This window comes from Pieris napi, chromosome 11 (genome assembly GCF_905475465.1).
Source record: "Pieris napi chromosome 11, ilPieNapi1.2, whole genome shotgun sequence".
In the NCBI taxonomy this organism is placed as follows: domain Eukaryota; kingdom Metazoa; phylum Arthropoda; class Insecta; order Lepidoptera; family Pieridae; genus Pieris; species Pieris napi.
In genome coordinates this window covers 6,880,153-6,897,400 of record NC_062244.1, presented here as the reverse complement: position 1 = coordinate 6,897,400, position 17,248 = coordinate 6,880,153, and the positions used below count along the sequence as shown (strand labels likewise).

Here is a 17,248-nt window from a genome sequence, read left to right as displayed (position 1 = left end):
GACTTAACTTTAATAAAATTGTAGTTAATAAAACAAATATAAATGAAAAAGTTGTTTCTTTATTGTTTAGTTTTATCTTAAAATAATAAACTACATAAGATTTCTAAAGTAGTTATTTATCAGTAACTCTCTAGCTCTATTTCCTCGAGGAGTTCCTGAGTCCTCATTTTCATATCTTATTTGCCCATTTTGTAAGAGCACCTCCCAAGGTGCTGGAAGCTCCACCTCTGGATCATCAGGCGGGACTGCTTCTCCTCGTTGACGCAATATATTATGTAGAACAGCAGTTGCCATAATTATAACCAAGGCCTTGTTTAACTTCACTCGTAGCCCTAAAGATAGTGCTGGAAATCTTCTTTTCCAAACACCATAAGACCTCTCTACAGGATTTCTTGTTCTTATTTGCGACTCGTTGTAAAGGTGCTCCACTGGTGTTCTGGGATTTTCTAGTGGAGGCATAGAATAGAATGTGGCTGCATATCCACCATCAACAAGCAAAATTCCTTCACCATATTCACCAGCTTCAAATTTTGCTTTACGGCAACAATTGTTGAAAATAAGGCTGTCATGTGCTGATCCAGGCCATCTTGCAACAATGTCTATAATCTCCAAATTTGCATTGCATATGGTCTGGACATTAATAGAAAAGTAACCTTTACGGTTTCTAAACAGTTCTGCCTGTTCGCCTCCGGGTGAAGAAATACGAATATGTGTGCAGTCCATTGCTCCAATCACTCTAGGAAATCGTGCTAAACGATAAAATTCCTGTTGATTTTGTCGAATCTCCTGTTGCGTGTTTGGAAATTTTATGTATTCATGGTGAAGTGATGCTATGGCAGCACTAACTCTATGTATTATCCTGTGCGCTGTGGGTACGCTGAGCCCACTGAAATCACCTATCGTCAGTTGTGTATTATTTGTGGCATAAAATCTTAAGGTGGCTAAAAGCTGGTTGACTGGAGAAACTGATTGATTCCTGTAAACAAAAAAAATGGCTTAATTAGCTACATAAACACAGATAAATCCATAGCAATACCTTAAAAATAGATAGTTAGGTTAGGAACCTATCAAATATTTGATGCAAATTGTTGTTTATTTTACAGAAACTTACCTCTCAGATATGAATTCTAAACGGTTTTCAATTTTCACCAATAAATTATATGTTGCGACCTTGGATAACCGAAATCTTATCCTGAAGTCTTCATCGTCGTAGTTGTTGAAATGATCATTTCTTTCTTTTATCCATCTTGGACGCCTAACAGCATAGTTTTCGTTTTCGCTATCATCATCACTGTCACTTTCGTAAATAATTCTTCTTAAACGTTGCATTATCTATAGTTGTGATAATTAGATCAAGGAAAGAAAACAGGAACAACTCTGAGGGAACAACCACAACAAACTCGGGATCAAACAAAATGTCTGTGTTCTATGAATCCTGACAGCTGATATGACGTGGCGGCCATTTTTAACCAAGGAATATCTCCGTATTCGTTCAAAATTGGGCGTATAAATCTTATCCTTGGAATAACGTTTTATTCTCAGGTTAAGTAGTTTCTAGTGGAGGCATAGAATAGAATGTGGCTGCATATCCACCATCAACAAGCAAAATTCCTTCACCATATTCACCAGCTTCAAATTTTGCTTTACGGCAACAATTGTTGAAAATAAGGCTGTCATGTGCTGATCCAGGCCATCTTGCAACAATGTCTATAATCTCCAAATTTGCATTGCATATGGTCTGGACATTAATAGAAAAGTAACCTTTACGGTTTCTAAACAGTTCTGCCTGTTCGCCTCCGGGTGAAGAAATACGAATATGTGTGCAGTCCATTGCTCCAATCACTCTAGGAAATCGTGCTAAACGATAAAATTCCTGTTGATTTTGTCGAATCTCCTGTTGCGTGTTTGGAAATTTTATGTATTCATGGTGAAGTGATGCTATGGCAGCACTAACTCTATGTATTATCCTGTGCGCTGTGGGTACGCTGAGCCCACTGAAATCACCTATCGTCAGTTGTGTATTATTTGTGGCATAAAATCTTAAGGTGGCTAAAAGCTGGTTGACTGGAGAAACTGATTGATTCCTGTAAACAAAAAAAATGGCTTAATTAGCTACATAAACACAGATAAATCCATAGCAATACCTTAAAAATAGATAGTTAGGTTAGGAACCTATCAAATATTTGATGCAAATTGTTGTTTATTTTACAGAAACTTACCTCTCAGATATGAATTCTAAACGGTTTTCAATTTTCACCAATAAATTATATGTTGCGACCTTGGATAACCGAAATCTTATCCTGAAGTCTTCATCGTCGTAGTTGTTGAAATGATCATTTCTTTCTTTTATCCATCTTGGACGCCTAACAGCATAGTTTTCGTTTTCGCTATCATCATCACTGTCACTTTCGTAAATAATTCTTCTTAAACGTTGCATTATCTATAGTTGTGATAATTAGATCAAGGAAAGAAAACAGGAACAACTCTGAGGGAACAACCACAACAAACTCGGGATCAAACAAAATGTCTGTGTTCTATGAATCCTGACAGCTGATATGACGTGGCGGCCATTTTTAACCAAGGAATATCTCCGTATTCGTTCAAAATTGGGCGTATAAATCTTATCCTTGGAATAACGTTTTATTCTCAGGTTAAGTAGTTGGTGAAATGTAAAATTTGCTATTCCAGGGTTAATTCCTTGGAATAAAACTTATCTGAGTTTGGTGAAATTAGCCCTAAGTATGTTTTCTCACATTTATTTATTAATATTTAAACTAATTGAATTGGTGGAATGACTATCTTTTAAATGTTACAAATAGTAGATAGATACTAGATAGCTTAGACTAAGCCAATTTATTATTTGTTTTATTATATTTATTAATCATATTATTTATCGACGAGGGAACACGTTCGAAATTTGAAATATTGAACGTATGTCAACTGTCAGAAGCAGATTGATTTTCTAAAGTTGAATTTCGAATACTCGTTTTGTTATTTTAGTCGTTATTTTTTTGTTGGTTAAGAAGGGTTTAGGTTTGTGATATTATTTGTAGATTTTTTTAAGAACACTTATTTCAGGGGTGACAATTTTTCAGGGTATATATTTTAGGCATTGGTTTATTAAAATATAATATATTTGGGAATCTCATTAAACAAATAAAATTATGAAAAATTTGCCAGAGTGACATCTGGCGGGAAACGTTTTCGTTCACTTTAGCTTAAATATTGTGTAGTTAGGAAGAAAAATTCCAAAGATAGCGGTTGAAACTAGGTTGTATTTTAAAGAAATAGTAATAACATTGGTGATTGTTAAACGATCTAAACATATTTTGTAGTAATTAGGAGTCTAACCATATAAAATTATAATGTGCAACAAAAACGTATGAGCAATCTCGGGTCTGATACAAATACTTATATACCAAATACCTTACTATATATAACTAGCTGACCCGGCAAAAGCGTTTTGCCATGTATATTATTTCTAGGAAACATTTTTTGAGTTCAATAAAATATAGACTGAATAATAAATAATAGGGGTTGATCATAGATGGGTGAAAATTGTGGGTTGTATGTATTTTTGTTTGATGTATCATTAAAAATTAAAATTTTGTCCAAAAAATAAAAATAAAATGTTAGGGGTGGACAACCCTTATCATTTAGGGGTATGAAAAATAGGTAGTAGTAGGCCTACTGAATCTTATATATAAAATTCTCGTGTCGCGGTGTTTGTAGTTAAACTCCTCCGAAACGGCTTGACCGATTCTCATGAAATTTTGTGTGCATATTAGGTATGTCTGAGAATCGGACAACATCTATTTTTCACCCCCCTAAATGTTAATGATACTCCACCCCTAAATTAAACTTTTTTAATTTTTAGATAAAAAAATTTTTTTTTATTATTTTATGATACAGCATTAAAAAATACATACAACCCTAAATTTTCAACCCTCTACGATCAACCCCATTTTTTATTATATATGATATACATGGCAAAACGACGTTTGCCGGATCAACTAGTATGGATATAAAATTTAATAAAAATCGGTCAAGCCGTTTCGGAGGAGTATGGTAACTAACATTGTGACACGAGAATTTTATATTATATAAGATACTCGTATAATAATAATCACCTTTCTACAAGAAAGGTGCTCATGGCAATACCGAAATCCATAAATTCCGTTTTAAAGTCATATCACAGAGTAATAAAGTTACTTCAAGCTATTTCAAAGTAATATTGAACCCTTTCTGATGCTATAGAGTATAGACCCCGATATAAACAGATCATATATTTTTGTTGCACATTGAATATAATACAAGGTTGCATGACTCAAGTATTGATTTCTCATACATTAGGGTTTTAAAATTTAGGAACTTTCATATCACTTAGTCGGCCACACCACTGCCAGTGATAATGTTTGAATTAAATTTAAAAAATTAAAATTCTCTAGATGCTTGCTTATTGCTTGATGATTTTTATTCATCTAAATTTGTTAAATTTTTCTAGTTTTTAAAAATTAAAAGGTTAGATCTAAAACTATTTTAGACACAGTGAGTTTCACAAACATCTACGAAGTAGTTCTGTCAACAAATGAGCATTTGACAGGTGCTTCTTATTAAACGTGTTTTTGAATCTTAAACATAAAATTGCCGGCAGATATTTAGCCTTTGGATTTTTTGGATTGGATTTATAAAAACTCGTATTTTTTACAGAATTCAGTTTTATACAATGTGTAATGCTTGTACATACATTAGGGTGGTCCTTATTCCTAAGAAAAAATATTTTCTTCTTTAATTTCGCGGGGCACCACGTAATTTGGTTATATACCATAAAAAAGTGTTTCAGTATTTTTTTGAAAATTTTTAAATGATATTTAGAGGTCGCTACCAAGGTTTGAATTTTAAATAAAAATTGAAAATCTGTGTTTGTTAGAATTCTTTATTTTTATACCCAGGTCTTAAAAATATTACGAAATTATTGTTATTGTTATTAATTAAGATATTATATAGATATCTGATTTGTTTATTTTTAAGATACAAGGGTTGAATTGTTAGTATTAGGGTACTTTTTCCTATACTATTTTACCCATCAAAAGCAAATATTGCTATTGTTCTTCATTTGTGCTAATTAATTTTTTATATTCTTCCATTCCTCTCAGCTATGTCGTTCACTACTCGCAATGAATGAACGATATTTTTGGCAGCTATATAATCATCGTCTCCGTTCCAGGTTTCGACGTCTTTTAAAAAAAACATGATGAGAGATCTAGGGTCTGGAACAATCTTAAGGAATGACTACTCACGAAGTTTTCTATTTTTTTGTCGATATGTGCGATGTCAAGGTTTATTCGTTTTAAGCAATCTTCTGTGCCTTAAATTTTGAGTACTTCTACCATTTTTTTCTTCCCTCGAACTGAAACTTCGTCATCGGAAAACGCAAGCGAAACTATGACAAATTACAAATGATTTAAAATCTTTATCAGCGCATCAGTAGCTATATTTTTGTTGAAGCTTTAAGGTCTATTAATAATTGTAAGTCGTTTCTTGATGCTGACTGACTCAAAGACGGCTTGATCAATATTTGACATAAATCATCACCGTGAAAATACATATTTCTCACATAGCCTTTTCGTCCTTCTTCGTTAGCTTAAACTGATGCTTAAATAAATACATTTTTAAACTGTACAAGGCTCTTGTCATCCACCTAGCCCGATGAAGACCAGCAGGTTTCCGAAATGAAACGCTTTTGTCAGGAACACCTCCTTAGGAAATCATAGTAACATTCAACAGTTCTCTGTAGTCATTTCGAGGTTCATGTACTTGAAGTTGCTTTTATGCAAACGAAATCCTGTCTGCGGCCACTTCTGCAAGAATATTTGCCTCAGCGTCATCAGCTGTTATTGATTTGAAGTCGCTTTGGTCAATAGTGTTACAACTATTCTTAAATCTTTTGAATAATTGTACATCAGGAGCACTAGATGGGGCAAGCGATTGATCCACTACAGCTGACAACATAATTTCCATTATGTGGTGACAACAAGCAAACCAAAGCTTAGTTTTATTCATTTTACGCTCCGGAAGGACGAATACTCCACGCCTTAAACCGGTATTTACAGCAGTAATGTCAATACATTGTCAAACATTTTAGTTTATAGCTCAAATTCCATGACTTTATAGCTTCATAGACAGCTGACGCACAAGCTTCGCTTGTTCCACGTTCCAATTTTGGAACAGCGTGTAGTTGATAAACTCCATATCCTGATGTCAAAATTGGCAGCCGATCTTTAGTTTTGTGTCCAGTAATATCTTCTAGAAGTTTACCGACCCAATGGATTGTTAATGACGAATTAGGTTTAAACTCACTTTTGAGCGAATCTGCAACAGCTTTGTGATTTTTGACCCATTACCGACGCATAGTAGATCTATTGACATTAAATTCTGATGGACCACAGCCTGCACATTTCAAAGTAGATGTCACGACCATAGTTACTTGCCTGTCACTCAATTAAGAGACATCAAGACTGGTATCTAATTGACTGTTAATATTATAAAAAATGATTTTATTTTTAAAAATTTTGACAGCTGGTAGCGACCTCTAAATCTTACCAAAAACAAAAACAAAAAAACACGTATTTCATATTTAGAGGTATATAATCAAATGAGAAAGTGCCCCGAGGATAATTCAAAAGTCGAAAAATAAGGACCACCCTAACATACATATTTATAATTTGTCACGATTTAGAATTCATTTTAAATATTTATTAATGGACAGTAACAACTGTCGCATTTTATACGCATTTATTTAGTAATGAAAATTACTTTCCGCTTTTACTTAAGTTTTTTTTATCATATTGCTATCTTATGATATCTTTCATTTCATTTATAGTAGTAGTTTGATATAAAGCTAATATTATATGGAAATAGACTGATTTTGTCAAAACCATTCCAAACTTTTAAAAAGCTATAGATAATATAGATAATGCTCTGGTTTCTTAAAACATAGGCTGTGATCATCAGTCATACATAAGAAAGAGAAAGCTACAAGGCTAGATGACGGTTTGTGAGGTGTTCTCTTTCTATCGTATCGAATTGTTAATTCATAGTCTGTCAATAATATCCTACAACTGTTAGGTATGATTTTAAAGTGATTTGGTTGATTTATTTGACAGCAGCCATTGACAAATACGTTTTAAGAAAACAGAGTGACAAGAATTGTTGTTCCCATTAGAATAGTTCTAAGTCTTAATATTGTTAAAAAGTACATTTAATATTCTAAATAATCTTGTTATCATATATGTGTGTAATGTGTGCATGTGTGTATTCGTCCATTTTGTATAGCATTGTCTGAAGTTGAATAAATATGCATTGGTGTTAGTGAGTTGCATATTGATGCGTCCGATTCCTTCATGGAATTATTTTAATTTGACCGGAAATGCGTATTTGTTATTGGGGTCTGGTAATAAAAAGCAATTGCGTAGCACCAACATGAAGTGAAAAGTAGCAAAAGTTTTCATTTATCAGATATTACATTAGCGGAATTAATATATTTAAAAAAAAACTGTTTTTTTTAATGAAAATCAAATCTAAATACGTTTTCCAAAATAATTTATGACACTGCTCAAGGCAGACACGTTATAGAATTCAGGCCCTTAATATTTAGATGAAAATATGAGAATTTAGTGTCTATAAGCATTGGTTGATTTTTTTTTTGACATTAATGCCTGCTTGGTGAAATAGATGGTTCCTAGGTTTAGATAGATTGAAATGTGCCTAATATGTTCAATTTATATAGGTGGTAGATTTTTTTAAATATTCTAGAATTTTTTCAATATATTTCTAGAGTTAAAATATTTTTATGTGATTTAAAATGTTTATGAATAAATGAATCGCTTAGTAAACCTTAAGTCAAATGTTACCCATGTTTGATAATTTTTATTCAATTAAAAGAAATCATTGCAGCCAGAAAAACCTAATATTACCAGAATTTATTTTTGCTTTGGTAGAAAACCTCCAATAGGCTTTAATATAATTGCTACGTTGCGATATTTATATATATATATAACTACCCTACAAAAATTACTACAGCGTCTTTTGGTACGTGATTGCGACACAAACGATTATAAATACATGCAATATTGGTATCTATTTTAAAATGCAACGACATAAATGTGTGCAATAAAAATGTCAAATGCTTAAGTATTCTTCTGACGTCATACAGTTACATAACTTAGTTCATAATGACGGTAGTCACTAAGAAGTAAGAACGTTACCATTTAAGTTTACTGTTTTTATCGCTTCTTTGTAAAACTGATTTCAATAGTTGTCTAGAATTGGCACTAACAACCGAGGTAATTAATCAGTACGAAAACAAATTTTGATGAAGTCTTAATATCCATAGCGTAATACTAAATTAAAACTACGAAAAGTCAATATTGATATCGGAATTGCTATTGAAGTTATATAATAATTTTTTAATACACGATTTTAACGTAATGTTTTTAGACTTGAGGTTTTTAAGTATGTTTTCATGTTATTTCACATTTATTAATTATATTTCGCTGTTGTGTATTCTGTTGTCTATTGATGAAGTCTACCGTTATTAAAGTTTCCTGTTATTAATCTTGTTGTAAATGCAAATCAATAAAATATTTGTCATCAATTATTGTTTAATTTTTGAGTTACCTGAGGTATCATTTTATAAGACTAAGGTCAAAGTTAGTTCTGGTATACGAACAATATTATTGAAGTTATACTTCTTTAGGCGCGTTATGAAAAATTGATGAGAGTGAAATTTTACGATGCGTGCGCACCGTGACACAAAATTATCAGTATGAAGTTAGTGGCGCATGTTGGCACGCACACCGCCTCTGTTCACTGTGTATTTATCCACATGCTTTGAGTTTCTATATTTAAAACACGTGTTTTCATTTTGTTTTCATTATACAAGTGCGAATTTTATATGTGCGTCTGAATTATAATCAGAAGTGATTTAAATTGAATATTTATATCAATACTAATTAATATTAGAAAATAATAATAAATACAAATATAATAAATATTTATTTATTTAATTTTTCAAATGTAAACTGAACTTTATTCACTATAATGACTCCTTTTCCAAACTTTGATTATTTAATTGTAATTAATTATTTGCATGCAGTCAAAAACTATTTTTAATAATGCCAAAGAAGTATAACTTCTTACGCGCGTACATAAGTACACGCACCCTTTTTTTTTAACTATTTTTTAATAGTTAAAAAAAAAAAGGGTCAAACAATTCAAAGGAAATGAATTATGAAACGAGGTCAAACACATGCGGTATTAATTCAAAATGCTTTATAAAATCAGTGGCGCTACAACCTTTTTAGGTCTGGGTCGGAGATTTATGTATATATCTGTTTCATGATCATATAGGTCATATAGGCAAGTAGGTGATCAGGATACCTGACACACGCGGTTGACTTTTTGCGTCTAAGGCAAGCCAGTTTCCTCACGATGTTTACATTCTCAGTTAGAGCGAATGTTAAATGCGCACATAGATAGAAAGTTCTTTGGTGCATAGCCGGGGGTCGAACTTACGACCTCAGAAAAATACTTTATAAGTAAAAAAAAAACAAGTATATTTTCAAGTCTTCATGCGTCATCGTCGCATGATGTAATGTCAAAATTTATTAACTAATATTTAGATTGAACATTATTGTTGGATAATAGGTACATTTTCAACATTTTGGTCGAAATATTTTCTAGTTTACGTTGCATTAAAAATTATCAGCATCATTAAAACTAAGTTTATGATCGGGCACGCCTCCAGTACCAAGTTTGTGTAAAATGTACAGCGCGCCTGACAGTGGTTCCTTTTCTATTTCCTCCTTTTCCATATTCCGTTGAGACGTCGTCACAATTAATTCTTCTAAATTTGGCCCCGCCCACGACAATGCCGTTATACGAGATACAGGCAATTTGTATTTTCCCACAATTTTCTTGGTTTCTGGATTGACCTTGATTACCTAAAAAATATTTACTACACTAAAAAACCTTCCTGGATTAGAATTAAGTCAGTTAAGCTGTCTACACACCGAAGCCGCCGGCCCGCCGGCACGAACCCGGCGGGTGAACCCGGCGGCTTTATAAGTGGCGAGCCTGACAATTTTCCCGGCGGCACGAGAGTCGCGGCATGCAGTGTTCACAATAATTAGTTATTGCCAAGTGTTTGCTAGTGACTTGTTACATTTTTTATTTTGCTCTTTTCTTCATTAACGGATTCCATAATGTTTAGTCGATAAAAAACACTGACACGTCACTATTTCTTAAAAGCCGGTGGGCAACCGATGGTGAAGAGCGGAGAGGGGCGTGCCGCGGGGTAGATCGCGCGGGCGCAAGCCGCCGGCAACATCGTTAATACCGAGGCGGCTTCGGTGTGTAGACAGCTTAAGAGTCTGAATTTAGATACATTAATTTCAAATAAAATCTATGAAATCGCCAGTCTTACGCTCTATGGTTTGAAATTTTTAGAACTTACTGCTCCACCATGCATTAGAGCGACCCAAAGATATCCGTTTCTATCTATGGTCACAGAGTGTGCTACAGGCGTACTTGATGCTTTCATAAAACTGTACTCGGCTAAGTTTAGTATTGTACGACGTTTACCTGCAGGAAATTGTTAAATTTTATTTAAAACTTAATCTTTACTTAAAGGGTCGGACTATTTAGCATTTTTATATTCTATTATAGATAACTTATTTACCTATTACCAACTCTCTTTAAATAATATTCAATTTTAAATAAAATTTACATATTGAGAACAAAAGAGTAATTCAAAGTTGCTAATAATTATTTCACACAAAATCACCAGTCACGTCACAATCTAAGTCCTGGCCTCAGATTTCTGTACCTGTTTCATTATATCTTAATAGATAAGGTGACGGTGGTAAAGTGCGCCTACCGGGCAAGTGCACCTACCACAAATATCTCGAAAACTACCGATTTGATACTAGTAGTGACACCTTATATCGATGCTACAAACTAAATCATAGTTCTTGGTTAAACTCATATATAGCTCTAGTCATGTGAGTTTGAGATACGAGCCATTTTATTTTCACTGATATTCAAAGTGGTGAGGAGAGATGACTATGGCGTGATCATCGTCGTAAATCTCAAGAAATCGAGTTTTTACCGATATACGAGTGAGGTAAGTGCACAATTTAAATATTTTGCTTTTAGATTCTGACTTTATTTCACTCCTATCTAGTAAAATATATATATTTCTTGCAAGTTAAATATTCAAACCTCAAATTTATATAGTTGGGGAAGCGCGCCATACTGACTTATTATATGGCGCACTTCGCCGCAATCCAGAGGTTACAAACTTTTTAAAATGTGTCTACAATAGACTAGTATAAGTCACAATTATTAAATCATTATTATTTATGATTTTTGTTTAAGATGGGGCGCTATGAAAGAAAAACTGTAGGTCCTTCATGGTCCAGAGAGGCTTTGAATGAAGCAGTTGAAGCTGTTCGATCGGATAGAATGTCTGGGTATGCAGCCGCATCAACCTATGCTATCCCAAGAAAAACTATTATCAGTCACAGGTCGAAGGGGCCAAAAATCATTAAGTCTAGGCAGACCACCAGTATTTAAATATGAGACAAAATGATGGAATGGAAGGAAAATGTTTGCCTATAATGGAAAAAAATGGCTTCGGCCTGACTCGTACAGAATTTCTAGATATTGTTAAGGGATATGTCAATCAGAACGATCTAAAAGCACCTTTCAAGCTTCAAAAAGCGTTATAAGTTATCAATTAAAAAACTGCAGGCTGTAGAGGTTGCTCGTAAGAATGCCGCAGACCCATTTGTCATCCAAGAATTTTATGATAGTTTAGACAGAGTGATTGCCGACTTAGGGCTTCAGGACAAGCCTGAGCGAATTTAAAATTTGGATGAAACCAGTTACTGCAGTGATCCACAAAAAACCAAAGTCATAGGTCTTAGGGGATTTCCATCGACTCGGACTACATCATCCTCTGGAAAGTCGATCTCCTTCACTTTAGTTATTAAGTTGTAAGGGTAACAAGCCTTGCTTGATTAATGTTTTTGAATAATTACAACTAATATATTTTAGAAGATGTTTCTCATTGATTTTATTTTCGTTATCTAGTTTTGTTAAGAATTTATAATAAATATTACACTTAATAACTAATTTCAATGACTAACTTCTTATTTCAGTCCCTTTATAATACTGATACCAAATAAGTAGTTCCAAACCATGGTATTCCCATCGTAAATAAAAGAAAAAATATACTTGACACTCGATTATCAATATTTAAAAAAAAAGGTTCATAGCCTCTGACTTAAGATTGTATGGCGCATTTAGCCGAAATTTGGTTTTAAATACATAGATTCTTCTAGAATGTGGCTACGAAAAAATAAAAAATGGCATGCGTTTTGTTGCTTGTTTTCTTAAAATAATATAGGGCTGTTTTTATTCTGATGCTTTATTATTGCGTTTTATTAATACTAGGCGCACTTCCCCGATTTGTCGGCAAAGTGCGCCGGGTCAGACTGTTTTCAAATTTTATGCTAAAATTCATTAATTTGCCGTCAGATTCTAATGACACGACATTAGTTGTTGTTGCAAAACATCACAGATCCTTATGGTACCATGATTTAGTGTCACTCGTGAACTTAAGCACAAGTAATATTGCACCAAAGTCAACTATGAAAAAAGTATGGCGCACTTTGCCCCCATCACCCTAAGTAGGAGTCAGGCAAGCCGGTTTCCTCACGATGAAGCGAGGCTTCGTGAGCCTACAAGCAACTAGGCCAACACTGCTCACTGGTTTCACAAATTCACACAAAGCAAATATAAATATCTAAGACAAGGCATGTTACGAGTTTAAAAATTCCTTTAAATTAAACGCAGATTATAGAGAAACGAATCTACGCAGATTTTATAAATACATTGTAAGTCTTACTTATCCTTCCTTTGGCTGCATCAAAATCAAACGCATCTATTTTCTTGGTTTCTGAGTCTATGAAGTATAAAATACTATTATTAAGCGACCAGGTTATTCCATTAGTTGCTGATACTGGTTTTAACTGGACTGTAGGTTCAAACTTTGGCTGTTCCAGACTGTAGAGTGCGCCCTGATCCTGGAGTATAGAACTGCCATGTAAAGGACCTCTTGTACCTTGAATATAAAGAAATATTTACCATAGAGCAGTACCTTTACTACAATAGACAATTGCCGCTATCTACGGATACCGATATCAACGATGGGTATTTTAAAAGCATAACTTGTCATCATATTTGTATCCGCTTTTTCCTATAAAATATGTACAATATACATACTTTAATGAATAAAAAGTTGTTCGTAAATATTAACTTATTAAGGATATTTTTGTATATACCTTCTTACCATATCCTTTGATACGTAAGACCTACCTCCCCAAAACCTGCCCCTTGAGTCAGCCTTTCCTTCATTGAGGATGTTGCCAGGACTGCCTTTATCCAATGCAGCTATGTACTTCAAACAAAATGGACACGGTTCATCCCAATCAAAGAGATAGACAAAAGACTGAATGCCAAGCAGAAGTCGTTTACTTCCTGCTATTGGCAGTACTACGTTTAATTCACCCATGCCTGTAAATAACTTAAATTTGTTTATAAGTCCTAAAACAATATAGAAAATACAAGAAAATATGTCACAATAAATTTTCCACACATACACAATTAATTATATTAGAATATAGAGAGTACATAATTTACTTAGGAAATTTTCCTATATTAAGTGAATTAAAAAAAACTCAATTTTAAAACTAAACCTAAATAACCTAACCACTAAAATCTTAGTAAATTGATGCAAGTACTTGAAGAAGTTATTTATGTGTTGTCGATGACTGTACTTTATAATCAAGTTGTCAGAGACGTAATTTATTTCGTAATAAAATTTATTCTGAATGATCGACTTCTTAACTGAAATTTTGTTTTGGGTTTTTGGGTCTTTAATAAACATCTGTTATCTTAAATTTTGCGTATGTACAGCCAAATGTATACGCCACGATAGTATAGTACGGGGCCACTGAAAATCATAGTCCAGTGGCGTAACTATACCACCTGGGGCCCGTGGCAAATTCTTTTGATGGGGCCCTATCAGTAAAAATCGTCACGTTTAATTTTAATTAATTTCGAGATTTTTAGTGTACTCAATTACACGTTGTTTGTGTCCCACTAATGGCCATAGGCCTCCTGTCTTAGGCGAGAGGGAATGGTCTGTAGTCCCCAAGCTAGCCCAATGCGTATTGGAGACTTCACATTCATCCATAGAACATAATATCTCTTGGGCAGGGGCCCCTTAGGGTCGGGGGCCCGTGGCATATTGCCAGCCCTGCCACCCTATTGTTACGCCACTGTTAGTGTCAAACTTAAAGCTCAACTCAGTTTTAAGTTGCTGTGGTATGTGAGCTTTAATTTAATAAAGGTTTTTGAAGTGAAACTTCTTTAGAATCGTTGTGATTGCAAACCGGATGCAACGGAAAAAGAGACAGACACATAAATTAATAGGATTTGGCGTGAGAGAGAGTGAGATAGGAGGCATTATACAGTGTATAAACTTTAAATTAGTGTGTATTTGAACATTTTCTGAAATAAAAAAACAGATTTGATGAAAATTAAATAAGTAAGTCAAGTAAGTAGTTTAATTATAAAATTAGATTATTTATCAATTTTATTTACAAATCATTAGTTATAGAAACTTTTTGAAGTGAAAACTTCGTACTACACTTAATTAAAAGTTTATACACTGTATAATGCTTCCTATCTCATTTTCTCCCACGTTGGATCTTGTGAATTTATTTCAAACTTTTATTATTTTAGTTTTTACCAAATTAAAGATTGATATTAAAGTTATAAATAAAAATTTAACATTAAAATATATTTTTTTTAAAGAAAAGATCCTACATTTAGATAGAGAAAAAGTCTAATTTACATATTTTAATTATAAAAACTTTGTTTTTGAAGGTTTCACTTCTACCACGTGTGAATTGGACACATGATTTTTTATTTATTTATTTCTAAATAAATATGTCCATACCTATATGCTTATACGAATGTTGTTTAGATGTGTAGTTTAGTGCGTGCACAGTCTGATTTAGAGCATCAACCCAGTAGAGAATGTTGGCATCATGGTCCCATACTGGGCTTTTAGCGTCCGTGACAGACGTGAATTCTAGCGCTTCAAAATGATAGTGAAGCTTATGGTTTCGAGAGTCAGTTGTCTAAAAAAATAAAAATATAATTATTTTTCTTTGTTTTGTAAACTCTTGTTTATACTCTATTAAACAACTTGTGCAACCTCAGAAAAAGTTCCTCAAATAAAAATCAATCGTATAGAAGGGAGCAAGGCTTTTAAAAGCTTACTAATAGCTACAGTCCTTATGGGGAACAATTCTGTGGAGACTGAAACTTGAAATTCCAATCTTAATATATTTCAACCATATCTATAAAATAATATCTATATATAAACCCTCTCTGTATGTATTTGTAAATTCCTCCTAAACAGCTATAAAAATATATATAATATAAAAATATTCTTCTCTAAGCTCAGTTTTATTTACATAAATTATAAGGTTTGATTAAATCATTTATAGTTAAACTTACATTTTGCTGTGCCAATATTTCGCTTGTATGAAAAAATGCAAAAACCAAAACCACCTCACATAAAGACATTATACGTTCTTCTCCGGTGTTGAAATAATTAATCGCATAAACACCCATGACGCCGTGAACTAGTTTATTTAAATTAACATCAACGAGGAAATTAAAATTCACTATAAGCGATATGGTGCGTTTACTCTCTTGAGCGTGACAATCAATAGTTATGTTAACTTGTCTTTGTTTTAAACTTCAAAGCGATTTTACACATGTATAGCATTAAAACGCGGGAAGCTTGTTCGTGTTGGTACAAGCTGATCTATGAGAGAGAGAGGGATTTAAAACCAAAGTAAATATAACAATTGTTAGATCTTATTTTCTGCCGTCAGACGTGTTTTTTCTTTTTCTTAATTGTTCAACGCTGAATTAATTGGCAAATGTCAAACTCATACCTTTGGTCTCGTCTCTTTTCAGTCAACCGTGTCACTCTCTCTCTCTTAAATTAGGTATCCTAATATATATTTAGAAGTCATTAGTATTATTTTAATGCTGAATTTTTTTTTCTTTATTCAGAAATATATCTTATTAAGGTTCTGTTTCACAATGTATTGATAAAGTACCAAATAGCTATGCAACACATAAATTATTTGGAAGATAAATTGTGCTATTTGACATTCATCGGACTCATAACTTATGATGGACTTTATGTGACGAATAGCGCTATCTGACAGTCGTGAAACGCAACAATAGTGTTTATCCTACCAATAAGTAATAGCTAATTTGGAACTTATGTAGAACTTATCCGTACATTGTGAAACAGACCCTAATAATAATAGTAATCTATTTTTAAAGGGTATTTATTATAATAGAACATATGTTTCTTTTTCCTTGTAGTTATTATTTTAGTATTCTCATTCTATACAAGTATGTATACTCGAATATTTTTTCAACATAATTTATAATAAAAATACTTGTAATGTTCTCTTAATATCATTTATTAGGACTCTCACAGTACTTATAATAGTCGCTATAGATCAGCAAAAAGTCTTCATAAACAATAATTCAGTTAATGTGGTTATAAGGTTAGACGACTTTTTGCTAAGCAATAAACTAAAAACACAAATGACACATAAATTTCTTAAATATACATTAAAAAAAGCAAAAAATCCTTTGTTGATCTAAGTAACCTAACTAATAAATAACAAGTATTACATACTTTTTATACAAAATACAATGTTTACATTAATATTAATATAGACCAACATTCCTTTAGAAACCAGTCTTATTCATCTTAATACTTATATCATAGACCGTGTGAGTGCGTAAGCAACATACAAACGTCTTTAGGTGTGATTGATTAGATGATTTAAAGATCTCAAGGTCAAAACCATAGTAATTTTCAATACTGTAAGCCAGTCATGAAACAATTTTTTAGGTCTGTGTAAAACGTCAAGGTGTTGTGGTCGAATTACCTTAGCCTGCCCTGTGGTCGAAAAAAAAAATAGTTTCCCGCGTAACCACGTAAATGTTTCATACAAATGTATGAAATAACGTTAAATACTTATGGATTACGAAATTCACTGAACACGTAAAATAC

General features: G+C 32.9%; 3 protein-coding genes across 4 annotated transcripts; all 3 read right to left on the bottom strand.

Moving 5' to 3' along the window:
• Positions 1 to 41: 41 nt before the first annotated feature.
• On the bottom strand, positions 42 to 1,541 carry LOC125054018 (putative nuclease HARBI1). Its single transcript, XM_047655668.1, has 2 exons — positions 1,112 to 1,541; positions 42 to 976 (listed from the first exon to the last, which is right to left on the bottom strand). The coding sequence occupies exons 1-2, from the start codon at positions 1,327 to 1,329 to the stop codon at positions 91 to 93; spliced, it is 1,104 nt and encodes a 367-aa protein (XP_047511624.1). The 5' UTR covers positions 1,330 to 1,541; the 3' UTR covers positions 42 to 90.
• Positions 1,542 to 1,543: 2 nt separating this feature from the next.
• On the bottom strand, positions 1,544 to 2,740 carry LOC125054079 (putative nuclease HARBI1). Its single transcript, XM_047655754.1, has 2 exons — positions 2,220 to 2,740; positions 1,544 to 2,084 (listed from the first exon to the last, which is right to left on the bottom strand). Exons 1-2 carry the CDS (start codon positions 2,435 to 2,437, stop codon positions 1,544 to 1,546), a joined length of 759 nt encoding a protein of 252 aa, XP_047511710.1. The 5' UTR covers positions 2,438 to 2,740.
• A 6,996-nt stretch (positions 2,741 to 9,736) lies between these two features.
• LOC125054203 (regucalcin-like) lies at positions 9,737 to 15,908 on the bottom strand. 2 transcript variants are annotated; one of them, XM_047655953.1, is made up of 6 exons: positions 15,658 to 15,900; positions 15,092 to 15,275; positions 13,444 to 13,641; positions 12,974 to 13,189; positions 10,517 to 10,644; positions 9,737 to 10,004 (listed from the first exon to the last, which is right to left on the bottom strand). In XM_047655953.1, exons 1-6 carry the CDS (start codon positions 15,772 to 15,774, stop codon positions 9,756 to 9,758), a joined length of 1,092 nt encoding a protein of 363 aa, XP_047511909.1. In that variant the 5' UTR covers positions 15,775 to 15,900; the 3' UTR covers positions 9,737 to 9,755. The 2 variants fall into 2 exon arrangements, with proteins under 2 accessions (XP_047511909.1, XP_047511910.1); XM_047655954.1 differs by lacking the exon at positions 10,517 to 10,644 and having other exon boundaries at positions 15,658 to 15,908.
• Positions 15,909 to 17,248: the final 1,340 nt, after the last annotated feature.

What these genes read in the sequence shown, in the direction of transcription:
- LOC125054018 (XM_047655668.1), bottom strand. Translation starts at nt 1,329, where the DNA reads ATGCAACGTTTAAGAAGAATTATTTACGAAAGTGACAGTGATGATGAT. An exon ending in TTAGAATTCATATCTGAGAG is followed by an intron (nt 977 to 1,111) that starts GTAAGTTTCTGT and finishes TTTTGTTTACAG; the next exon opens with GAATCAATCAGTTTCTCCAG.
- LOC125054079 (XM_047655754.1), bottom strand. Translation starts at nt 2,437, where the DNA reads ATGCAACGTTTAAGAAGAATTATTTACGAAAGTGACAGTGATGATGAT. An exon ending in TTAGAATTCATATCTGAGAG is followed by an intron (nt 2,085 to 2,219) that starts GTAAGTTTCTGT and finishes TTTTGTTTACAG; the next exon opens with GAATCAATCAGTTTCTCCAG.
- LOC125054203 (XM_047655953.1), bottom strand. Translation starts at nt 15,774, where the DNA reads ATGGGTGTTTATGCGATTAATTATTTCAACACCGGAGAAGAACGTATA. An exon ending in ACATTCGTATAAGCATATAG is followed by an intron (nt 13,642 to 15,091) that starts GTATGGACATAT and finishes AGTTATTTACAG; the next exon opens with GCATGGGTGAATTAAACGTA. An exon ending in CTCTAATGCATGGTGGAGCA is followed by an intron (nt 10,005 to 10,516) that starts GTAAGTTCTAAA and finishes AATATTTTTTAG; the next exon opens with GTAATCAAGGTCAATCCAGA.